This window comes from Anthonomus grandis, chromosome 9 (assembly GCF_022605725.1).
Source record: "Anthonomus grandis grandis chromosome 9, icAntGran1.3, whole genome shotgun sequence".
NCBI lineage: Eukaryota > Metazoa > Arthropoda > Insecta > Coleoptera > Curculionidae > Anthonomus > Anthonomus grandis.
The window spans coordinates 26,861,928-26,888,149 of record NC_065554.1 but is presented as its reverse complement, the minus strand read 5'-3'; the positions used below and the strand labels follow the sequence as shown (position 1 = coordinate 26,888,149).

Here is a 26,222-nt window from a genome sequence, read left to right as displayed (position 1 = left end):
AATACAACAGCACTGCTATTGGCATGACTGACTTGTCAAGCGATACGTCACTTACGTCATATTATCTTTGTCAATCTTTTGCTCTGTTTTTCTTACCATTGTTGCCTTATTATTAATTTGTTTTACGTTGTTAAAAGCCCTCCTGAGAGCAGCATACGTCAAATTAAAATTTTAAAATTGGTTTGCAGGGTTGCGCTTTTTATTAAATCACCCGGTATATTCTTATCCTGCTCTTGGCAACATTGATGGTCCCTTAGTCAAAACAGTGCCATCTTTTTTCATTTCTGTAAATTTTTTTTTTTTAAATCTAGCTATATCTAAAAAAAAGTCTACAATTATCTGGATTTAAAAAGGACAAAATGTGATGAATTTAAAGCGTATTGCTTCTCCTCTCTTGTATTTCTTCTATTGGCAACACTGATGACGTCTCAAATCAAACATAAGTTTATCGTCAAAGGACTACCTGCCTTGCTTCAGTCTATTCTTGTCGTCCTTTAAAATACAGTCATAATAGTCTGGAATTTTTTTTTACACAAAATTTAACCGCATTTTATTACTACTGGCATCTTTGCTGACCACGTCTTCAAAATGCTGCTACTGGCAACACTGACAAACTGTCAAGTCATATGTCAAAAACCAGCTGTCAAAGTCAAAGTACTGCCATTTTCCTCTTGCCGCAGTCTTTTTCTTTCTGTTAAAAACAGTCAAGATGGTGAGTTCTCTCGAACCTGGTTATACAAATCTGCAATCATCTCATTATAGAAGCGACAAAACTAAAAAGTGAAGAGGCGAAAATCAAGTACGAATATCCTTTTACCAAATTCCATTAATAGTTTTTTGGCAAAGTTGCCACAATAGTTAGAAAATCCCGGTAATACTTGGCGAAACTAAGTCTCCAAAAGTGCCATCAAAACATCAGTGTTTTAGTGCCTTTAGTTGTGTTTTGTGTCGGTAAAACCCATCATTCCTACCTAAAAACCTTTAGTATCCTAGATTACAAAAGTGCCTAAACCTAACTATGTTTTTTTTTTATCAAAAACTTCATTATAGGTTAAACCATCCATATACTTAAAATGCTCCTACAACTAAAAAAATCACATCCCTTAACCACCAAATCCGACCGATTTATAAACTCAATCACAACCTAAAAGAGCACTGAAACTCCTAAACAGATGATTGCAGAGTCAAGTGTCTTACCATCACTGACCCACCAACTTCTAACCTCTTTAAATTTTAGGCGAGAGGTCCCAAAAAGCATCTAAAACGTTTAAATGCCCCCAAAGCATGGATGTTGGACAAATTGGGGGGTGTGTTCGCCCCCAGGCCCTCCACCGGGCCACACAAGCTCAGGGAGTCCCTTCCATTGGTGATTTTCTTGCGTAACAGGTTGAAGTACGCCCTGACAAACTGTGAGGTGACCAAGATCGTTATGCAGAGACTTATTAAGGTCGACGGCAAAGTCAGGACTGATCCTAACTATCCTGCTGGATTCATGGGTAAGTTTATGTTGCATTATATCAATGTTTTTTGTTGTCCTGATATATGGCCCTATCGAAGCTGTGTGATCTCTTATTTTCTGGTGATGCACGGTCAAAGTGAGGCCTAAATTAACTTTTTCTGTATATTGGTCACTGGATAGTTAAATTTCTATAGTTAATTCAGTATTACCCAAACAGAAGACAGCTATACTGTCAATAGTCATTTTTATTAAATTCTGTCTGAACTTCTAATAAAATTCCTTCATGTTTGTAGATGTGATCACCATTGAGAAAACTGGTGAATTCTTCCGTTTGATCTATGATGTTAAGGGAAGATTCACTATTCACAGGATCACTGCTGAAGAAGCAAAAGTAAGTACATCATTTGCCTTTTATGAATATAACACTAAAGGTGCTTTATAGTCATTTTATGATGAATTAAAATGAGTTTAAGGCAAATGTAATGGTTGAGGGCACCCTATAGTGTTCTCCCATTAAATTCACATGATTTTTCAAGTGATTTTATACTTACTCAGCTGACAGTGTCGGTTCACATGATGTTTTATGCACCACTCTGAGCCTAATTTGAAGACTCCATATTACCACTACCCATATACTGATACAAATAAGAAAAAAACATTTTTTTATTTATCAAATATATAATTTGAAGTTTTTTAAAAATGTGTATTTAATTTTAGTACAAATTGTGCAAAGTCCGCAAGGTGCAAACCGGACCAAAAGGTATTCCATTCTTGGTCACTCACGATGGTAGGACCATTAGGTACCCTGACCCAATGATCAAGGTAAGAAAAATTTTATATACCTAAAAGGGTGGGTTTTGAATTATCGTCTATTTATTTATTTTTTGAATTGTCTAACATGAAGTTCATAATAAGCTTTAAAAGAGATTTAAAGGAACATTTTGTGATACCCACCTTACAACTTGACTTGAGATTTACTGTAGTCTTGTACTTTTACAATAATTTTAATGCAAATTCAACGATTATATCCGTAAAAATCCTGTAAAAAAGGTTAAGCATTTTTCAGAGACCCTGTAAATTTACTATAATATTTTTAGTTAAAAATTTAAATTAAATATTCTTTATTGTATGCAACAAATAAATTACATCTATTCTATATACATACAAAGGTGGAAAGTACCGCTAGGCGTGTTTTAATAACCACCACAATAAATAATAAAAGGACTTTTTTCAATACACAGTTTTCTTAAAAATAAAAATTTGAACAAATATGATTCAGAGAACCAACCATACCAGAACCAAAAATTTAAAAGGGGTCATGCCTAAATCTTTATTTTCTGCAGGTAGGCCATTGTAAATACAGGCAGAAGTATATATGAAAGAACTTTTCAGAAATTCAGTCTTATGCTGGGGGATTGCCAGTGTGCTTTTATAGTGAATATTTACATTACACATGATGTAAATATCTCCCCTTTGAATAAGGAATTCTGACAGATATTCTGGTTCATGAAAATTAAGTAATTTATGTACAGTGCAGCTTATGCCCAAAAATCTTCTTTGGGCCAAATTAAGACTATAGACCTGCTTTACATGCTCACTCACATGAACCCTCTGAGGCAAATTTCTAGTAAATCTTAACACAGGAATTTTAAATTTTCTGAATATTATATTTATTTTGTTTAGTTAAAAAAGGACCATATACAATATTTAAGTATCCAGCAATACTAAGCACTAAACTCTCTGTAAGGATTTTTTTGTACTAACAGGCAAAATATCCTTAAATTCATATAATGACTTTAATTTATAATATGACTGTTAACAGTTCTTATTTACATGCTTGTTAGAAATTAATATAGTTTTTATAAAAAAAATACAAATGTTGACAACAATATCTACCACGTAAGGCGTGTCGTCTCTCAAGGCGGATATCATCGAATCTGCCCCGGAGCGGTACTCGCACGCAATCCTCCGCCGTACCCCCCACTCTTGAGAGCCCGTGCCTTCCGTGGATATTCCTTATGTAGCTAATTTTTAAGAAAATGCTAACATGCTTATTAAATGACATTCGATTATCCCAGGTTTTTTACTTGATCTACCCATTCCAATTCAACACCCTTAATATTTAATTTACTTCTGTGCTCCATTATTCAAGGTACTTTCATTTCTTGAGAACAGGATTGCCTGTGTTTTACCAGATTTTATAAAAAGTGAGTTTTTGTCAGCCCAATCAGAGATCCTCTGTAAGTCAACATTAATTAAAACCAAAGCTTCAGGCAGGCAACCAACCAATGATGGCAGATAAATTTGCAAATCATCTGCATACTTGTGATACCTGCAGTAAATTATTTTATGAATTAAGTCAGCCACAAATATTATAAAGAGAAGTGGTCCCAACACCGACCCTTGCGGGACTCCCTGAGTTACATTTCTCCACCCAGAAGTTACCACACCCTCGTCATTAGTCAGCTTTACTGCCTGTTGCCTATTTTGAAAGTAGCTTTTAAACCACCCATTTGCCTGAATATTGTAGTGCTTAAGTTCTATATTGAGAGTATCAAAGGCTTTTGTCATATCTATCAAAACAGAGGGACAACATTGTCCATTATTCAGAGATAGAGCAATATCTGTTGTTATTTTTAGACGAGCTGTCGTACAGCTATAATTTAGTTTAAAGCCAGACTGAAATTTTGGGATAATGTTTCTGCTTAATAAATAATCCAGCAATTGACCTTTTACAATTTTCTCAATTAGTTTAGATAAAGTTGGCAAAATACTAATTGGTCTTAATCCATTAATATTGGTTGCATTGTTCACTTTAGGTACTGGAGTAACGAGGGCTTTTTTCCAGATGTCAGGGACACACCCAGAAGATAAAGAATTATTGATAATGTTCACTAGAGGTTTTAGGCAAATAGGAATGCAAGCTTTTAACATTTTTATAGAGATCTCATCTGCCCCAATAGCATTGCTTCTAATACTGTTTATGGTTTTATAAACTTCATTTTCAGAGACTAGCTTAAAATGAAACGGCTCCCCATCGATTGAGGAATTAAGAAATGTATCCAAATTATCTGGAACAATCTGTAATTGAGGCACACTATCCAGAAAATGATTATTAACAAGTGTTGGCTCTCTTAGATTAGAAGGAATTTCTGCAGGTGCATTGTTATTGACTTTCCAATTAGAGATTTTTTTCCAAAAGTCCTTAGTTTTATGTGGTCCTTGACACTTGTTAATTTCATGAGAATAATATGCCTTTTTTTCTGCCTTTACTGCCACATTTACACAATTCTTAAGGTTGATGTTGTAATACTTTCTACTATTATCAGTCTTTAGATAAAGATATTTTTTAAGAGCTTTATGTTTTAACTCTATAATTTTTTTAAAATTATGTGTTAACCACAATGGTTTAGACCCTCTTTGTTTTAGAGGTTTTAAGGGACAATAAACATGGACAGGATATTTTCATTAAATATTTGAATTTTTATATTTATATCATTAGAATAGTATAGGTTATGCCAATTTACCTGTTGTATACTTGCCCTAAACTCCTCAGACTGTGCCAGTCTTAGATCTCTACCTTTTATCACAGTATTGTTACTTATTTTCAATTTATCACCATTTTAATATACAAAATACTGCTTCACGATCTGTTGAAACTGGATCACATGGTACAACACCATAACTTTTGATTAGATTTATGTTATTTAAAATTATGAGATCCAAGTTTCATTGTTGGGTGTTATTCTGGTTGGTTTCTGAATTAGCTGAGTTAGACCAAAACCTTTTAAAATATCATTAAAAAACATAAACTCTACAGATTTGTCATATAAAAAGTTAACATTAAAATCTCTAGTACATACCAAAACAGTACAATTACAAATAACCGCAGCAAAAACATCATATAGGCAATTGAGAGCAGAGTATGGCACAGAAGTTAGTCTGTTAACAACTCCTATTGTTAGTAATTGTTTATTATATTTAAAACATATCCAAAGTTGGTCAATTCCATTATTAAAATAATGGAATTAATAAAAAAATGCTGGTATGTTTTCTGTGTTTTTATTTTATATTTAGATATAATATATTTTTGCTGTAATATTTCTTAAATAAAATTCGTTTAAAAATTGTGGGATTATCCCAAACTAAAAGCTTTTATGAACAAATAAAAATATATTTCCTTATACATTTATTTAAACATATCTTAACATAACAAATTTATTTTGTAGTGAAACAAAGGATAAAGATAAACTTAATGAAATTAACCTTAAAATATTAGGATTTATTAAGCTATAAACATTTAACATGCTTACTACATGCAGGAAAAACAATATGGGCCCCTTATTGTGTTTGCTTTTTGAACTACATGTTTTGTTAAAGTAATGTTTAAAAGCTTAATTTCACTAAGTTTATTTTTAATGGTACATATACTAAACGAATGTAAACAAAACACAAACTTGACTTTCAGGTTTGATGTTCTTAAAAAAAAGAGAAAACCATAAGCTATTAAAAAATTATATATTTACAGCCTGTACTTACGTCTAATTGATAACAAAAGGTCGACAAATCTTCTTTAAAGTAATGTGCCAGTATCCTCAGTGACTGCAGCACGATTTCGTCCTGATCTTCGTCAAAAATTGTAAACTTCTTATACTTAGCTTTTTGGGTCAGATTTGGAAAATGCCAAAAAGCACAGACCATTCTTTTTTAATACTCCCAATTGTAGGCGGATCAGTATTTGTTAGGAAATCTCCTTGTTTGTTTCTTCTAACAAATCTTTAAACTTGGTGTGGTCCAATACTATTAATATTTACTTTCGAATTACTAGCATCATTTTTTATTAGTGGTTTCCACGTTAATGCAGAGCACCCAGCATTTCTGTTAATGAGTTTCTTTTTGTGAATTTGTTTGCAGGAACGTTTGGTCTAATAAACAGGAACGTTACGGGCTTCTGTAATTTTCGTGACGTTCTGTAAGAGTGTGGGGTTTTTTAACCATATGGATTAATTTTTACGCAAAATGACTATATCGACAGTAAAAAAGCTGTGATTTTCCTAAATCTAGTATCATTTAGGTTAATTTAATAAATATAGTAAATTCACATTCTGACATGGTAAATTTGCTTTAAGTATAACAGTTGATACTGCTGTAAGATTGACGGACACATTTCGAGTGTGATCCCATCTACATAATTATTTAAAAAATAAAAGTATTTCATTTATGTATTACCTATTGACATGATGCTTTTTACAAGTGCTGAGCCTAAAATGATGACTCCACTTACACCACTACCCATTAACTGATCAACTCAATAGAACTTGTCGAACCAATCAATAACTCGACAAGAAAAACACTCAAAGAATTTTGTTTTTAAGGTAAACGACACCATCCAACTGGAAATCGCCACCTCAAAGATCCTGGACTTTATCAAATTCGAATCCGGCAACTTGTGCATGATCACCGGAGGCAGGAATTTGGGTAGAGTGGGAACGGTAGTGAACAGGGAAAGGCATCCGGGATCATTCGATATTGTCCACATTAGGGACGCTAATGATCACGTGTTCGCCACTAGGTAAGATAATAAATATTTACATTAATGTTTCGGTGAAAGTTTGGCCCTATCGAAGCTGTGTAACTGCCCAATTTTTCAATGGTGATGCACGGTCAAAGTGAGGCCCAAATTAAGTTTCTGTATATTGGTCACTGGATAGCTCTTTTTTTTATAGTTAATTCAGTATTACCCAAACAGAAAACAGCTTATTTTTTAGTTTAATTTAGTGATGAGATGTTTTTTTTAACAATTTAGATAAATTGTTTATTTTTTTTTTAGATTAAACAACGTATTCGTCATCGGTAAAGGAAGCAAAGCTTTCGTGTCTCTGCCAAGGGGCAAGGGAGTGAAACTGTCCATTGCCGAAGAGAGGGACAAGAGGCTCGCGGCCAAGACCCACTGACTTTAAATGTAATATTTTTTAATAAGTTAATAAAAATGTGCGTAAAAGTTTTGTGATTTTTTTTTTTAATTTGAGTCAATTCAATCACCCTTTATGCGCTAAAATTATGCGAAACAAGATTGGATTGATTTGAATAGTAATAATTACAAGTTCGTTCAATCGTAAAATAAGAAGGCAATGAATAAAAGAAAGGCCAAGAAAGGGTTGCCCTTGTTTATAGAAGATTTGGCATAATCTAGAAGTTTAATAAAATAAAACGGAAATAGTGGAGCAGGGTGCTTTCCGGACTGTCTTAAAATCGGAACTATTAAGGCTCCGCTGCCTATCTTCTAGCCACACAGCTGAGGGGCAACGGTGAGAGACGCGGTAGTAATAAATGTCTATTTTAGAACGGTTGATAAAATTTCAGGCACCCTCTTACGCCGGGATCCGATGTAATTTCAGGGTTGGCCTACATAAATTTGGTGCAGGTTATGCAAGTATAATTATACACCTGCATTACTACCTAATATTGCTATTATACAGGGTGTCAATTTGAAAACTTCCCACCCCTATTATCTCGAAACGGGTTAGGTTTTTATAAAATCGCTAGGACACGTCGATTTTATTATCGAGAGGGAACAATTTTTATGCAGAAATCACTTCGCCTCTTTCAGCCCCCTACCCTCCAGAACCTCCCTCTCAAAAATCTTAAATGGCAATAGGTGTTGAGTGATACCTCATTTGAAAGAACTTTTTATTCTCTACATTTTGGCACCTTATTTTTTAAATTTGAGTGCTGCGTTGCCAAGTTAGGGTTATTTAAACATTGTTAAATTACTTATTATTAAACATTATTCCTGTAAGTGTTTTAAATACGTTGAAGCTATGATTTCTATTGGAACGTGTTTGACCATAAAGCGAACCGGTGCATTTCACTGAAAGTGTTTATCAATCCGACAAATTCTTTTGGTCATGAAAGATAAACATTTAATTTTTTTTCTTTTTTGTTTATTTTCGTTTGCAATGGAATTCGTCTCAATACAGTTCGATGATATCCGAAATTTAAAATAGTATTTAGTGAACTTTCCTACCAGTCAATGTCACTAGGTATTTAAATCAGTTAAAATTTATTTCGATAATTTGTGTGTTATTGTTAGTTACTATGGTATACACGCTTAGCCAAAGAATTGAAATGATTTTTATTTATGGCGAGCAAGGAAGATGCGCAAGAAGAACGGCAGAAGTTTTTAATAATAGAAATCCTAATTGTAATGTAAGTCACAGATACATTTTGGACGTAGTAGCTAAATTTAATGAAACGGGTTCAGTTGGAAACAAAAAAAGGGCAAGTCGGCGTGTTTTAAACGAAGATGCTCAAGTAGAGATTTTGGGAACATTCGTTGCAGAACCCACCAATTCTCTCCGTACAGTAGCACGTCTAACTGGAATGTCACATGAAACTGTACGACGAGCATTACAGTTACATAAATATCATCCGTACAAGATGCAAATTTTACAGGAACTTCATGAGGACGATTTTGATAGGAGAATAGAGTTTTGCGAAATTATGTCCAACTTAATAAACACTCGTGCAATTGTGGTAAGCAACATTTGCTTCAGTGATGAATGTACCTTTTTCCTAAACGGCCATGTCAATAGACAGAATTGTCGATACTGGAGTGAGGACAATCCCCACATTTTCAGAGAGGGTGCTACACAGCGGCCACAAAAAATTAATGTTTGGGCCGGTATTCTTGGAAATGCTGTTATAGGACCGTTGTTTATTGAACAAAACTTAACTGGAGAGCTCTACTTACACCTACTTGAAGATGTAATTGATCCTTTGATAACAACTGAACTGGAAAATCAAGTTGGTAACATTTTGCAAGAAAACGAACTACACTTTCAGCAAGATGGAGCTACGCCGCATTATTTTCGGCCAGTGCGGGAGTGGTTGAATAACAGATTCCCTAACCAATGGATTGGTAGAAGGGGACCGATAGAATGGCCTGCTAGGACCAGGGCTCACCAGAATTAACGCCGTTAGATTTTTTTTTATGGGGGCACATAAAATCGGTTGTTTACAAAACTCAGCCTGATGATATCGAAGATTTAAAAAGAAGAATTACAGAGGCAAGTAGGGCTATTCCAGAAGAGGTATTTCAGAATGTTCGGGAAGAATTTGAGAATAGACTTTATTTTTGTTTGGAGAACAATGGAGAACACTTTGAACACCTCTTAAAGTAGATGTGTTATTAAAATAAATTTTAGGCGTGCTTTTGTAAAGACCATAATTGTAACGGCTATGCAAATGTTTAGTGAAAATAATATTAACCTAAATAAGATGTTTCAATGTAATATCAACCTAAATAACATGTTTCAATGCAAATCATAGCTTTAACGTAATTAAAACACTTACAGGAATAATGTTTAATAATAAGTAATTTAACAATGTTTAAATAACCCTAACTTGGCAACGCAGCACTCAAATTTAAAAAATAAGGTGCCAAAATGTAGAGAATAAAAAGTTCTTTCAAATGAGGTATCACTCAACCCCTATTGCCATTTAAGATTTTTGAGAGGGAGGTTCTGGGGGGTAGGGGGTTGAAAGAGGCGAATTGATTTCTGCATAAAAACTGTTCCCCCTCGATAATAAAATCGACGTGTCCTAGCGATTTTATAAAAACCTAACCCGTTTCGAGATAATAGGGGTGGGAAGTTTTCAAATTGACACCCTGTATATGCATTTTGGGTTTTTTTTTGTTTAGTGCGTGATAGTTCCGGGATGTAGCCGTGTGGTCTCGTTGCGATCATTTTTTGCAAAGGCAAGAAGGTATAGCAATGGAGTCAAGCAAGTAGGTAGGTAGGTATGAGAAAAAAAAATTGTGAACAGTCAAAGATAACATTGTATGCCAACTTATAGTTTTTATTTTTTTGCCTAGATTTAAACTCAAATATTTAAAAAAAAGATGATGTGGGTATTAATTTTGTAAGAATATAGATATCAAGAACACGCAAGAATGTTGTTCTTCAAATCAAATATTCTACCAAAATAAGCAGAAAAATATTGTTGGTGGTATCATTTAAAGCAATTTTCGAACCATTATCATAAAAAAAGGAACAAAAAAATAAAAAATGTACAAGAGCGAACCACCTAATTGCGATACACAGTAGATCGACACAAACTATTAAATAGTGATTTTAACTAAAAAGCAAATTCCCTTTCTCAATTAAATATAATAAAGTATCATCATAATCATAATAATCATAATCATAATTTTTATTGATGCCAGTAATATAAATTTTACACAAGTCAAAAAATACATAGGTAAAGTCAAAACAGACTACTTAACAGTACTAACACTAAGAACATTAAATTAAAATTCGACTATAACTAAAACAATAAATGATGTTATAAAAACACAGTAAAATCACCTTAAAATATGTGGTTTAAAAACTCCTCTAATGAATAAAAAGCATTCACTAATAGAAAGCATTCAAGGGTGACAATTTAAAAACTTGAAAAGGCCATATATTAGGAACGAAAAACTAAATAAAACCATATATTAGGAACGAAAAACTGGAATAAAAAAACGCCCAAAAGAGTTTCTATAAAACGAAAGAGGAACAAAACAAGCATATTATCCTATCCTTATCTGCAACCCCTTAGACAGGGTGACATACACCCCTAAAATCTTAAATAGAAAGGGGAGTCGAGTGACATCAATTTCCTGAAATGTGGCTTTCTATGGTATCATTGGAAAGCATTTTTCATTAGCTTCAAGATGATCTATTACTCGACCCCCTTTCTATTTAAGATTTTAGGGGTATATGTACCCTGTCCAAGGGGTGCAGATAAGGGAGGGATAATATGCTTCTTTTTGTTTCCCCTTCGTGTTATAGAAACTGTTTTGAGCGTTTTTTTATTCCAGTTTTTCGTTCCTAATATAAATGGTCATTTCAAGTTTTTAAATTGTCACCCCGTATATTATTCCATTCCTAAATATTCCTAATCACTACAATAAGTTCCTTTTTTCAAATCACTTCCTTTTTAAGAATTGCCAAATAGAGAATAAAAGCCTTAAATTCATATTTTTTAACAATCCTGTATTTTTTAGGCTATTTTAATAATAGTGTTGATTTAATTTAATAGGCTTTAGTAATCTGAATTTTTATTCTCAGCGCAATTAATTAATTTAATACATTTATTAAATTAATTTACTGCCATTTTCATAAAATCATAATGATCAAAACACGAGCACAACTTTTTCCTTAAAAAATAGTAGGTACCTAGTTGATTCAAATATGCCTTTACTAACATATAGATCTGATTCCAATATGACTCTTATATTTAAATTTAAATAAAATATTTAGAATACGAACCTGAAAACCTCCCATCTCATCAAGTACTCATATAATCAGCAGAGGCCGCCACGTCACTGCTAGTAAAAATGCACTTGTAAGGCTCTCGAAATCCGCGAATATTTCAGCAATGGTTTAACTTTTTTTTTTTTTAATTTGACTAGCTTTTAGACAAAGGTTTGGCCGATGTCTATAATTATGTTTAAACTTAATTTAAAATTTATAATTACTCTTAAATGGCGTTTGAATATTAACAATGTTTGATTAACAAATTTATATATTTCTAGGCAGATCCTCAGATTTTCATATAATTACGGACATGTGTTGATCCTTTATCCATAAAATAAAGTGAGTCAAAAAGTCTAACGGTTTTCAAATTATACCCGGATTTCTAAACCCTTAAAATGATATTTTCGCATGGCCGTGATGCGGAGCCTTAAAACGTTATATAAAGATGGCGATAAAACAGAAATATCAAATTACAGACCCTGTCTCACTTTTGTCAACATTTTCAAAAGTTTTTGAGCGATTAATTAAAAAAAGAATGACAAATTATTTAACTATAACTATGTTTTATCAGACTTGCAATTTGGTTTCAGGGAGGGAAGATCTACGCAGGATGCAATTTCTTTTGCAATAACTTTTAACATCACAGATATCTGATGCATTTGATACTGTCTGTCATGAGATACTCTACACCGCTGTGGACTCCGAGGCAAAGTTTTCGATTTGCCTAAAGCCGCGTATCCACTGTTATTAACATTTGTAAACGTTTGCGAATATTGATAAACGCTTGCAAAACGAAGTACCCACCGATCAGCACAATGTTGTTTGAAATTGTTCACAAAGCAGTTTTGAGAGCGTTTGTCGCGTATCCAGGTCTTTTTTTATTTTGAGGAAAACCGAGAATAGAAAAATTGTAAAAATGGCCCCGTTAAGTAGAAAGAAACTTGTCGCTTGTGCTGCATTAGTATTTTGTGCACTAATAGAAAAAGAAAAGAAGGAAACATAGATTTTGGATGTCTCATTTTTTAAAAACTAGAGTTTCTATGCAGCTGATTTGTGATATCAAAACTGACAGGAGTAGCTTATTCGAAAATTTTACTCGAGTTTCGCCAAGAGATTTTGATTGTCTGCTCTCGAGAATTTCTCCAGAAATATCTAAAATTGACACGAACTATCGAGAGTGCGTCTCTGCCGAAATTAGACGGGCCATCACACTTCGCTTTCTACCGACAGGAGATTCCTATGCCAGTCTTATGTACCTCTTCAGAGTTTCGAAGCAGCTCATTTCTAGAATAATTCCTGAAGTATGTGCCGCCATCATGAAAGCATTAGCGAGCTATGTAAATATCTATTTATCTACAAACGTAGAATATCGCGTCTCCACTAAAATCAGGCAGAAATCCACAAACAAGTCAAATCCTTTGAAGTTACCGACTTTTCGCGAAACAGTGACAAACGCCTGCAAATGTGAGTGACCGACGTATCCACCGGATAAACATCGTGTTTGTAAACGATTGCAAATGTTTCTAAACGTTCCGTTTGTCAGGTGGATACGCGGCTTAAAAGCTACCTTACAAATAGAACGCAGCGTGTTGACTTTAATGGAACCATAAGCAGTGAAAGAGATGTTAGGTATGGAGTACCCCAGGGAACTGTGTTGGGTCCTTTACTTTTTACGGTTTATGTAAACGATATGCTTAAACTAAACTAAATGGAACGCTGGTTAGTTTTGCAGATGACACCCCTTTACTCTGTAGATCAAAGTCTTGGCAAATTATAACCCAAATTAAAAAAGACTTTGTGGAATTAAAAAACTGGTTTCAACACAATAAATTAACTTTAAATATACAAAAAACTAACTACATGTCTTTTGCAACTTACAGAAGTTCCCTTCAAAGGCTTGGCAACATTAAGATTGGGGATTGTGAAATATCCGAAGCAACATCTTTTAAATATCTCGGTATTAAAATTGACAATTTATTGAAATGGGACCTTCATGTCGATGAAATGGTTCAGAAGTTAAGGGGACTTCTCTCAAAATTTATGTACCTTCGAGACTTTTTGACTACCGAACATCTAAAGATTGTATATAAGTCTCTTGTACAAAGTAATTTAGTTTATGGTATTTTGGGATGGGGAAGCGTTTCTGAAACATATACAGTGCGGTGACTTTAACTGGAATAAATTCAGTTAAAACTAATCAAAATTTATCTCGCAAAATTCCTGAGACCCGTCGATTTTTGTTTATTTTTGTTCACATTTCAAGATAGTTTTTGTATTTTTTCACCTACAGGGGAGGTCAAAATTAACCCCAACTTTATTTTTCAAATGGAAAGCCACTTTTTTTTAAACTCTCATTGAAAAGAGCCCTTTTTCCTGATTAAATTGCCCTATTTACTTTTGTGATTATCTAAAGGAGAAATACGAAAAAAAAACATTAAATTATTAAAAGTTGCGTTTAATGTACAAGGTGCTCACAATGAGCACCATTTACTTGTTGGCAAAGCCCAAGACGATAATAAAATTCTTTTCTGACATTTTCTAACACTTCTGGAGATATTTGTCGGATTTCTTGCCTAATACGTTCTTTGAGTTCGTCTAGGTTTCCTGGTTTGCTCATATAAATTTGACTTTTCAAATGTCCCCATACTTCTACCAATCCATCTGTTTGGGAAATTGTCATCTAAATACTGGCGTACATTACGGGCATAATATGGGGGAGCACCATCTTGTTGCATCCAGATTCTTTCATCATACAAATCTGGATCGAACTGACTCGGATATAAGGCACGTAAGACTGGAACTAGTTGATGTTCAAGAAATTCTAGATATCTTTTCCCAGTTAAAGTATCATTAAAGAATATGGGCCCTATAACTTGCCAAACATTAGTTTTCTGGGGATATTGTGTATTAGTTTCCCTTACCCAGTGTGGGTTCTCGTCAGACCAGTAGCGACAGTTCTGCTTATTAACATGGCCATTTAGGGTGAATGTAGCCTCATCAGAAAAAAGGATCCACTCCGAAGATATGCGATTTTCGTCAATGGCGTTCATCATTAATTCACAGAACTGAATTCTGCGATCTAGATCGTCTTCCAATAACTCTTGAACGGGTTGCATTTTAAAAGGTCGTTTGTTTGCACTTTTTAAAATTTTTAGCACAGATTTATGATGAATAGAGTTTTCGCGAGCTACTCTTCTGGCTGCAGTTACCGGATTTTCTTCCATCGCTAACAATACATTTAATTTCGTGTTTTCATCGATTTTAGAAGACCTTTGTCTTGAAACATCCCTCAAGTGCCCAACTTCTCGAAATCTGCTTTCGATTTTACTAACCGTACCTTGGTTAATAGATGGCAAAACTGGATATTTCTGCCTGAATAAGTGGACAACCTCTAGCTGAGTACGACTTCTGTCCCCATAACCAATCATCATTAAGATTTCAATCTTGTGGGATTAAAGGCATTTTATAGATAAATAAGGCATTTTTTCAATATAAGTTAACTTATTTAACAACTGGTTGAAATTCACTTTAACAGTGACACTACAACAATGTCAGGAAATGTCTCGATACCAATAAAATAAACAAACACGCCAAAAATTTACCAACACAAAATATTTCGAGACTTTTAATAATTTAATGGTTTTTATTTTTTTTTTCGTATTTCTCCTTTAGATAATCACAAAAGTAAATAGGGCAATTTAATCAGGAAAAAGGGCTCTTTTCAATGAGAGTTTAAAAAAAGTGGCTTTACATTTGAAAAAAAAAAAAGTTGGGGTTAATTTGGACCCCCCCTGTAGGTGAAAAAATACAAAAACTATCTTGAAATGTGAAAAAAAATAAACAAAAATCGACGGGTCTCAGGAATTTTGCTAGATACAATTTGATTAGTTTTAACTGAATTTATTCCAGTTAAAGTCACCACACTGTATACAAAAATTAAAATCAATTCAAAAATGGTTTTTAAAAATCATTTTTGGCAGAGACCGAATATATCCCACTGATAACTTTTTTTCTGAAAGTAAGATATTAGATTTGCGTCAACAGTCATATAAATAAAAACAAGATAGAGTTAAATATCAACCAAAATTCATCTACTAGGCAAAACAACTTGGCATATCCAACCACGACTCGGTAAAACTCATGGACAGAGGAGCTTAAAATATTTTGCTCCGAGATTGTATAACATGCTCTCAAATGATATAAGGATAGTTGAAGGCTTTAACTCTTTTAAACGCAAAGCCAAAAACTGGATATTTTTGAAAGGTAGAGAAGTTTTTAATGATTTAATCAATCTTAAATACATCCAATAGATGCTATTTGTTTAGGGGTGTTTCGAAATATCAACTTACAGGTTTATATTGTTCTCAGTGTACCCTGAACCCCAACCCAACCCAATAAGGACATAATTACCTAAATTTGACATTATCCGATTATGTAACCACAAATCACGCACAAGTGCTTATAGTGTGCTTCAGTGATATTTCTAAACGTTTATATTTTTTATTTATTGTATTGGTTAATAAGTATATTATGTATATTGTTTAATAAACGTTATTATTATTATTATTAGTAAAATCAATAAAATATACACGATTAAAATGAAAATACCTATAGCTAAAAGATTTCCAATCGATAGATATATATGTATATTTAAAACAAATCATATTCAAACTAGTAACGATAATAAGAATTATCCTGACAGATTTTTTACTTGTGCTCTTCTACTGTCTCTGCATTTTAAGCTGCTAACTTAGTAAATAAAATTTAAATTTAGAAGTTCCACATGTATATAGTCTGAATTGGGTTGCATAAGAATATTACGTACGTAATAATAAAGAACGTTATATTCTGATGCAATAACAAAACAAAAGTAAATAGCTTCAAGTCAGGGTCTCATTAAACATATGTACCTATATATACTTTCTTAAAAAGCTACACGTGTTTCGCTCCTATCGGAGCTTCATCAGGCCTAGACCTACACAGATCACATTACAACAGTTATTATTTACGAAACATTTACGTTTACTTACATTTATTATTTATGAAACCATGCATAACCTTATTGAATACGAACGACGTTTCTAATGGTAAATTATATTTTTCTTTTAAAAAAATTAAATTTATTTTACAGTATGTTGATAAAATGTACTTATTAAACGTCAAAAATTACTGTTTTGACTCACAATAGGGCCGATAAGTGAGAACCTAAATAAAATTGTGCATAATCTTATTGGCTACGAAGGACGTTTTTAAGGCAAATTATATTTTTTCTTATAAAAGCTAAATTTCTTTTATAGTGCCATAATAAAATGTGTATGTCCTTTAATATAAATGTCCTTTAAATATTGAAAATGATAGTATTAACCCACAAAAGCGTGAGTAAGCAAGAATTTAAAAAAAAATGGATTATTTTATTTAAAGCAAGGAAGGCTTTACCAGTTTGACAGCTTTTAGGAATATTTTTTTTTCTAAATTAATTTTTCGTCATCCTAAGTCTTGAGACTTGAATTTGAACTGCTTTAAACTGAATTTTGAATTTTTGACTTTGAGAATTTAAGAAAATAAATTTTGTATACAGAAATCTTTAACCTTGCTTCAATTGGTTTAATAGAAAAAGACCTATACACTTCCAACGGGAAAAAGAGAGATACATGAAGCCGCCTCCCACTTTTACCGAAATAACCTGAAAGCAAGCAAAGTATATTTCGGTGTCAATACATCACGAGCCTCGGATTTTAGATTACCCTGGCATTTTTCTTAGTTCCTACAATATAAGAGTTTTATATACGACACACCGGTGTTTTCCTTGTAAAACCTGGAATACATACGACTTGGAGTTTTTTACTTTTGTTTGTTCCATTTTCTATGTTGTAACTTTAATAAATAAATTGAATTTATTAGTTAATTTAATTGGGAAGTGAAGTATGAACTTTTGGGCTTATGTACATGTAATAACGTTGTCCTATAATGTAGTTTTAACTTTTTAATTCCTAAATGTATTATGTTCTTTTAAACTGTCTTAATGTTAGGTTTTGTAAATATATTTGCCTTTAAAAAAGTCGGACGCAATATGAATTCGTACAGTTTTTCGGAAGGACGAATGCAGTGCGTGATCACATTAACAATTTAATTTCCAAGGAAATAAAAGTATAAAGTCGTTATATCACAATGTGGCCTTTTCCTATTTCTGCAATGCATTCCTTAACCAGATAACACACAGGAGGTCCAAGGGGTATATCCAGAATTACGTCAATCCATTATGTCTAAATAGGTACAAAGAATGGACATTCATGTTATTTTTATTGGTTCTTGATTCAATAACTCTATATAATATTTATACAGTTTTGTTAATCGATCTATCCGTCACAACACCTTGAAGTTTCCAGACATTCGAAACCTTGCATTTTCCATCCATTTTAAGTATCCATTCTTATATACGTTTATACTAAACATAGATAATTTAATCAAAAATTGTAGTGTTTCACAAAATATGTGAAAATTTCGTACTTGCCTGTTATATAACCCGCGAACATAATTCAAAAATTTGAAACACTTCACCAATCAAAACGATTTACACCCATTATCACCATGGTTACGTGTAAATGAACCACAAATCAAAACCGTCAAAAAAAACTTAGCATATGACATCGAGGTGACGTTTGACGTAAAAGCTTGGAACCTCGGCTTAGGATTCCTTCATAAATACTGTGGTAATTTTTTTATTTATATGGAGAAAAATTATAATAAAATAAAATTTATGCTAAATCGTCAAAAAAACTGTTTTTTTTTAATCAATAGCAAATATTAAACAATAAACCGCGAAAACACTTTAAACATGCAACCAATCACAGCCACTTATGACATCTTTGACACTTGAGTGACAGTTGATTGACATTCAAATTTAGTATATATTTGGTGTGTACGACTTTATAATTATTTAAATCACCTGAAATATGTATATTACATACGTACATATATATATATAGATATATTGGAAATATTTATTATTATAAACCATCATTTTTCAATTTCTGAATACCTATCTGGTACGCCCATGCATTTTGTTTTGAAAACAGGAACCACTTTCCACCGTTGCCACTTTTCCGGCCATTTTTGACAGCACGTGCCATTTTTAAGGTTAGAAACCGCTTCCTTTTTAGGTTATGTTGACGAATTTTCAGAAAAACCTTTTAAAAACACGAATCCACAGTCAACGCTTACTAAAATCAATAATCATGCATAATTCCCTTACAATTCAGCCAAAATTTTCAAAAATCAATTAATATTTAGCAAAATGTGTGTAAAATTGCTTGATGGCCCGCGAAAACCATTCAAAACCCCCCGCCAATCGAAACGAGTCACACCTAATCACCATGGTTACATGTAAACAAAGTGTCACCAATCAAAACGGTCGTAAAACCCACATGACATTGAAGGGACGTTTGATTGGTCGTCGGTTAAAATTCAAATCTCCCGCCGCGGTCGAATCCCCGCTACCACAAACCTTCTGTCATTACGGCAACGACGCAATACGTCACTACGCAAGCGACTTCGTCTTTGATCACCGTGTGTTTTATTACAATTTTTCCTCTAAAAGCAAGGGATTTCGGGTGCTTTAAGTATGTGAAATCATTGTTGGATTCGTCGTTTATCATAAAATAGTGTATTTTGTAAGTTCACGCTATTCAATTAACCAACGTAACGATCTGCGTTCGGGTTGGCAGCCATTGATTACTAGAAGGGCACGCCATTTTTGTTCATCTACATTCAGTGTGTATCCCAAAGAATCGTAGCGATTTTCTGTGAATTCTAGTTGAAATTATCGGAAATTGATCGAGAACATCAGGACCAAGAATTGCAGGTAAGCTAATGCATTAGGACACTCTTCCTTGTTGTGTAATCCAGAAATCCTCTATATTGTGTTGACTAGGGGTCAATGAAATCAACAAATTTTACTACTTTAAAGGGACTTTTTAACAAAGCATTGGCATGGATTTTTGATCTATCTGACACTTATTACAAGAAAAATATGTTTTAAAGGAAATTCTATTATAATATTGCACCATAATTTTAATTGTTAGGGCTCACTGATTTCTAAAATAAAATGCCGCTCTAGTAAATTGACACATTGAAAGTAGCTCTATAACTCTTAAAAAGAGCATACCACTTATGTTACTGATCAAATAAAGCTTAAATCCTCAATCTGTTATTGTTGCATTTACTACATAACCTCATTTTAGCTTTGGGAAATGCCCTGAATATAAAGAACCCATAAATAACAATGGCCCAGTACTTTGAAGTGTTAAGTACAAATGAGAATAGTACAGATTCTCAAAGGCAGTTTTTTAGTGGTCAGGAAAATGCTGTTAGATACATTTTAGCCGATGAGGGTCATCAGCAATTTGCTGCAGGTCAGCAGGTAAGTCAATACAGTGTTTTAAGTTACTCAAACATTTATCAACATTTCAATTAGTATTTAATAGTATGAGGTTACCATGAGATAAGTTGTGCAATTAAAAAGGTAAAGCCAGTAGTTATTAATATAAAATAATAACACAATTATGTTTATATCATTTGTAATATAATAATAGCTTTAAAATATTCATATTATAATCTGACTGATGACATATATGTACAGTTTAAAGTTAGCATGGAGAGTTAAACATAATCAGTTTGTCGGGATACTCCATTTATATCATGTGTGTGTTCTGCAAATGCAGATTCCTGTCATCCTTTGTTGCAGCTATCAGTGTTTCCAATGAATGTTTCAAGAAACTGGATTGAGCTTATCTATTCATATAATACAATCCAAACTTACCAATATCAAAATCTAAAGTAAATTTTATTCATTTAAATAGAAATCAAATTTGTCAATTTTCAAAATGCGCTGGCTATATATTAGAAATATTTTAATACCAGTAATTTATACCTTAAATTTAAATTCCAAACATAGAACATAACTTTTGTCGTGAAAACTTTGGCTATATGACAAACTGTACTTAAAATACATAAAAAATTAATATAAAATATAATATAATTTGAATATGTGAATACAATCTCAATCTTGACTATCAAAGAATGTAATTAAAGAAGTGGTATTTGAGGTCAAAACCCAAAATGTGTGCTACATAGAATAACCCAGTAATAAATAAAACTATATGAAAAGCTTTATCAGCAAAAATAGGCTTTTACAATTAGGTTACAAGTAACGCTAAAGCCTATAGAGTTTTACAATACATGCAAATTGAGATTTTAAAGAAGTGCACTCTTTTTAATGTCTAGGATTGTTTTTAAATAGTTTATGTCTATGGTCATATAAATAGCACACCTTGTATGTCAAATCAGTAACAAAATATTTTTTTTTATCTCTTTAATATTGCAGCAAATATTTTTTGATATTTCCTACATATAAAAATTTAGTCAAATATTTTGATATTCCATTGCATAATGGAACAATATTAAGTTTACAAAGACATCCTGTGAAATGTAATGGAACCCTGTGCTGAGGAGTTTATGCCAATCCCATGGAAATTTATGCAGGATAATGATCACTGCAAGGCTAATAAACAAGTGGTTAACAGATAATATGGTATAAAGCTCTGATCTAAACCCTATAGAGAATCTGTGAGGAACATGTAAAAAATCGAATTAAAGATCTGAACCAATCAAATCTGGATGAACTTTGGACTGGATTAAGGGAAGCATGGTTTAAAATGCTAGCAAGTTATTGTGAAAAATTGGTGATGAAACTAGACTAAGGGCTGTAATAAAAAAATAAAGGTTTTTCTACAAAATATTAATAATTTTTTTGTTTAAGTTTTTTGTTGGATTGGATTTTAATTTTAATTTTTTTATTATGTATAAATATTGTTTTAGTTTTAGTTTAATAAAATTGAACTAAATATAACCTAAATATGAAAATTATTGTATCTCCAATATATCATGTACATTGTCAAGTAAAACAAGAATAAGTAAACATATAATTTTTCAATTTAAAAATAAAACAGAGCATCTTATATGTTGTTCTTTGCAGTATAGTCATTAAATTTGAAGGTGCAGTATAGTTTTTATGGGTGTTGTTTTGATACAAAGTAGCTCTCATACAATGATTTTACTATTTATGCAGTGTCTCACTTTGACCCATATTTAGAAAAGCTCTACAGTAGTCAAAATGAGAACCAATTTGTGATTAGATTATAAGTCTTGTACATAATGAGATACTACATACTTCTAAATACTTTTGAAAAGCTTTAACATGCTCAGTGACTAAGTATTTACGTTTTTAAGATCTTCGTTTAGACATTTAGTAATTTCAGATATTTTGTTTAAATCACAAAGTATTGTCTCCAAATATTTAAATTATATAATGTTTAACATGAAGATTACTATTATTAACCTCAAAAAATATTAACACAGTCATGCTTGTTTATTGTAGACACCTGTTGTTTGATCCACTCTGAATTTAATTCAGTTATAGCTGCTTATAACCCTAATTTTACAAGAAGTTCTCATATTGTACTCTTGACTATAACTCAACATTAACAAACAATTCCTTAATTTATTCCAGTTTAAAATTTGTTAACATCTTCCTTCTTTGATTCGAAAAATTAAAGGCAAGAATAAATTTGCAGTGGAATTAAAGCTCTTGGTGTTGAGGAAGGCTTACTATAGATTATCAGAGTATTTAGAGGACAATTTTGAGCTTTGACTTAAATTTTTAATATTTTATTCTATATATATGTATTTTTTGTAAAAAATTGCGCTTTTGTTTTATTTAGTGTATTTGTTATTTAGTTTGTGCTTTTTTATAACAACATTATTTGTTGAAACAATAAAGTTTTCTTCTTCTTTAATACAGACCCCTGAGAGCTCCTTGCTTTAGCCAATTTTAATATGTTCAATTATTGCCATCTCAAGGATTTTCATAAAATCAAGCAAAACTACTTCAACCATTTCTTTAATTTATTCATTTATTGTCTAACAGTAAAATCCCAATACAAAAGACAAAAAAAAATACAACTCAACTAACAACCTTAAACAAACTATGCATATAACAAGAGTAAACCCACCCAAAAGTATGTAATTATGAGTAGTACAATAGAAAGAAAAAAACTGGCCCAAAACACCTTCAGCCCGAAAAATACTGATCAAATCAAGAAATTTAATGAATTAACTGTAATCAATTGAGAACCAATAATTTGCTTGGTTCACCTTTTTTTTTAAAAGCAGTTGTAGAGCCATTAAAAAGGTCAATGTTATTCTCACTCTTTAGTGTGTTAAACCATAAACAGCCTCCGTATAAAGGAGGTTTTCTGGTCAAGTTGGTACAGGTATAATATTCTCAAGATAAAATTGGACTGGCCTTCTTGTGTGTAATAGGAGGTATAAAAAAATGTAATCACATTTTTCACAAAATATGTTTCTAAAATTTAAAAAATGCTCAATAATCAAACAACAAAAATGCAAGCTAGTATATTTGGGTTTACATTACAGTTCAAGGTTCTTGCAAAGCAAGTCTACCAATTTCACTTTAGAGGAATCATTACTATAAAATTGGTAGAAGCATAGAATAACCAGATAAATAGAAAAATACTCCAATGCATTGTAAATGGCACCTATTTGGACACCCAACTCGATCAGCTGGGACGGTAGTTGGGCGGCCAAGGAATTTCGCTCGCTGCTGAGGTGCCAAATTTCATTTCTAGCGTGTCGCGCGTGTCGATCTTGATTTGTCTGGTTATTCTATGATCATATTGAGTTGGGGGCTCGACGACTCACCGGCCGGCCTTGTGTGATTATTTTGTTTTTGGCATGACTTGCATATCATAATATTCTCATGTGATAAAGCCCGCAATTTTTTTGCATATGTACATATATTTGAATAAGTGTGCAATGAGGAAGTTGTATGAAAAACAAAATCGGTTTTTTAGTATTAAAAACCGAAGAACAAAGTAAAATAATCAATACGTGTTTTTTATTTTGCTTAAATCCGATATATAGATATATAGATATACAAAGCATGGAGTGACGACATTAAACTATCGTCTTGTGACGTCACAGGCACATTTCAAACCGCTGTAACTCTGTCAATTTATTTATTTTTCATTCCCTATCAAAATCAAAAATAACAAAAATTGATGCAACTTCCTCATTCCATCTTTCTTCTTTCTAAAAATTTTTTGAAACTGTAAGATATTTGTAGGAATTTAATAATTTTTTATTAACCATTTTTTAGAAGGCGCAATAAAATAATTTTCTGTAAAACATGAATTCGCTTCAACAATTTAGATATTATTTAATAAAATTTAGTAATCTAAATATCTTAAAAACCTTAATACCTAAACTATATGATTTCCACTATAAACGTAAATAAAAAATAAAACTAATAAAATAATCTACTCTACAAAAAAATACGCTCTAATACAGATAAAAATATCTTACTGGGCGAATTTCTGATCATTCATCTGTAGCAGTAGTTTAATTTTGTTAAATTTAGCGGCAACCCGCTTCATCGCTTTGTCGAAACAAACCGGCGCGATTTTAAAAATTTCCAATTTAATAAGGCGTAACGACAGCGTCAAGTGCGGCGTGCGCCATGTCCCTTGGTAAGATTACGCGTCTATTCTCTTGTTAGCCTATGGTAGAAGGTATTTTTGTTGCTATTAATAATTAGTTGCTCCTGTGTCCTCTTACTTTTTGGGTTATAGTTTGCTGACGTTTGTTCACTATTTGATTTTTTAAAAAACCATTTAAAGGTAATGGTGTTAAACCACTCGGGAGGCTCCCAGCAACTCCAAGGGGTGGTAATCGATCAGCGACCACTCAGTAACCGTATATACCACCAAACCAACTCTAACCAAACACAATTCGTTTCCGAGGTCGGCAATATGAATAACCAACAGATTTTTTACATGGAAACCAATAGTCAACCGGAACAGTCTTCACAAGCCGTCATTGAACACGTACGTAACCAAATTTATTTTCACAAAAATATTTTCAATATGGATTTTTAGACTTCGATTCAGGTACCAAGAAGCAATTCTCAGCCCCAACCGATCGTTCTGAACCATCAATTGGGTTCGAGTAATGCCACACCAGCGCCTAATCGTCAAGTGATACCAGGAGCTCCACAACAGAGACCGGTATTGCATATAAGACCTCCCTTGAGGGCGGAACACGGTATTTCGCTGCAACGTGGTCCCGGGGGCATTATAAGGCAGTCCGTAAGGCCTCCGGACCAGTCCACACCGATTAAAAAGACTATGGGGGCAATCGGAGCCGGTTCGATTCAGATGCGGTTGAAGACGTCTTCGGTTTTACAGAGGCAACAGATTCAGCAGGTAATTGGGGATAAGAAATGTGTTTTTAAAATAAAATATTTTTTATTAAGAAAAATTTCCAAAGGTAATAGATCCGCAGAGCGGTTTTTGGACAATTACCAATAAAGATTTAGCCTTTGCCCATTAGGCAATAGCAAATAAAATATCCACTTTCAAATAAACTGACAAATTTTAAAATACATGACATTATTTAAAAGCTTTAAGCACAGTATAAAAATTACATATCATAAAATTACTACAGACTGGCTTATCACAGCTTACCACTCCTGATCAAATCTTTTAGGTTCTTTTTAAAACAGGGACAGCATAATGTTTTAAGATTCTCAGGTATTTTGTTATATAAACTAGCTGCCTGATATATGAAACACCGCTTGAAAAAATCTGCATTACGCCTGGGAATATTCAAATTATTTTTTCCCCTGATATTTACTTCATGGCCTCACACCACGAAGCTTAAAAAATCCTGCTAAATAATTTGGTTTAAGTTGAGATAGTGATTTTATGCACTATGGAACCCATATGCACTAATTGCCGTTGCTTTATGTTGGTTTTGAAAAACTCCACAACATGCTGACTGATATGCTCTCTAAAAGGTACACATCTGGCACAGCTGTTTTGTAATTTAAATTGATTATATTCTATCAGATATGGTATATAGACAGTGTCTAGGTAACTAGGAATTGGAAGAATTAGAGATTCTGTAAGTCTTTTTTTTTGGGTTATTCAGGGAGGATGTATTTGTATTCGTGAATTGATTTTAATTTAAAATAGGCCTGTCTGCAGGTCATAAGGAAGATTTCAAACGAATGAGAGAATCTAAGTGGAAAAACTAGTATAATTTACCTATTTTCTTACCGATTTTTATGAAAATTCTGAAAAACTGGAAAATTTTAGAGTAGATGGGACATAATGGATTTGGTACAGAAGCACTCAAAATTGCTTAGCCTAAACTATTACACATAAGTCAACAATATAATTTTTAAATAAGCATATTACCAAATTGGTTGACATACATAGCGCGTGAACTGGCATGAACCCTTACTAGGATATTGACTAATCTATAAATATAATAACATATCTAAGAATGTAGGTACCTACCGTGTGATAAAAAAATAA

The 26,222-nt window shown here is 32.7% G+C and overlaps 2 protein-coding genes and 2 non-coding genes across 11 annotated transcripts in view; all 4 read left to right on the top strand.

The window, feature by feature from the left end:
• The first annotated feature begins 572 nt into the window (after positions 1–572).
• LOC126740075 (40S ribosomal protein S4) lies at positions 573–7,460 on the top strand. The gene is made up of 6 exons (XM_050445945.1): positions 573–712; positions 1,238–1,496; positions 1,753–1,850; positions 2,177–2,281; positions 6,835–7,031; positions 7,290–7,460. Exons 1-6 carry the CDS (start codon positions 710–712, stop codon positions 7,411–7,413), a joined length of 786 nt encoding a protein of 261 aa, XP_050301902.1. The 5' UTR covers positions 573–709; the 3' UTR covers positions 7,414–7,460.
• LOC126740827 (small nucleolar RNA SNORA16B/SNORA16A family) lies at positions 1,541–1,685 on the top strand. The gene has a single exon (XR_007662013.1). It is a non-coding gene; the product is annotated as a small nucleolar RNA SNORA16B/SNORA16A family (small nucleolar RNA).
• LOC126740828 (small nucleolar RNA SNORA16B/SNORA16A family) lies at positions 7,070–7,217 on the top strand. Its single transcript, XR_007662014.1, has one exon. It is a non-coding gene; the product is annotated as a small nucleolar RNA SNORA16B/SNORA16A family (small nucleolar RNA).
• An 11,842-nt stretch (positions 7,461–19,302) lies between the features above and the next one.
• The window catches only part of LOC126740074 (uncharacterized), a 64,562-nt gene continuing 57,642 nt past the window's right edge, over positions 19,303–26,222 (top strand). For all 8 annotated transcript variants that reach the window (XM_050445944.1, XM_050445941.1, XM_050445937.1 and 5 more), the window contains exons 1-4: positions 19,303–19,627; positions 20,007–20,185; positions 24,522–24,728; positions 24,780–25,106. In XM_050445944.1, coding sequence (XP_050301901.1) covers positions 20,048–20,185; positions 24,522–24,728; positions 24,780–25,106 — 672 coding nt within the window. In that variant the 5' untranslated portion in view covers positions 19,303–19,627; positions 20,007–20,047. The remainder of the gene's footprint in view (positions 19,628–20,006; positions 20,186–24,521; positions 24,729–24,779; positions 25,107–26,222) is intronic.

Coding starts and splice junctions, on each gene's coding strand:
- LOC126740075 (XM_050445945.1), top strand. Junction 2,282..6,834: donor ACCCTGACCCAATGATCAAG/GTAAGAAAAATT, acceptor TTTGTTTTTAAG/GTAAACGACACCATCCAACT. Junction 7,032..7,289: donor GATCACGTGTTCGCCACTAG/GTAAGATAATAA, acceptor TTTTTTTTTTAG/ATTAAACAACGTATTCGTCA.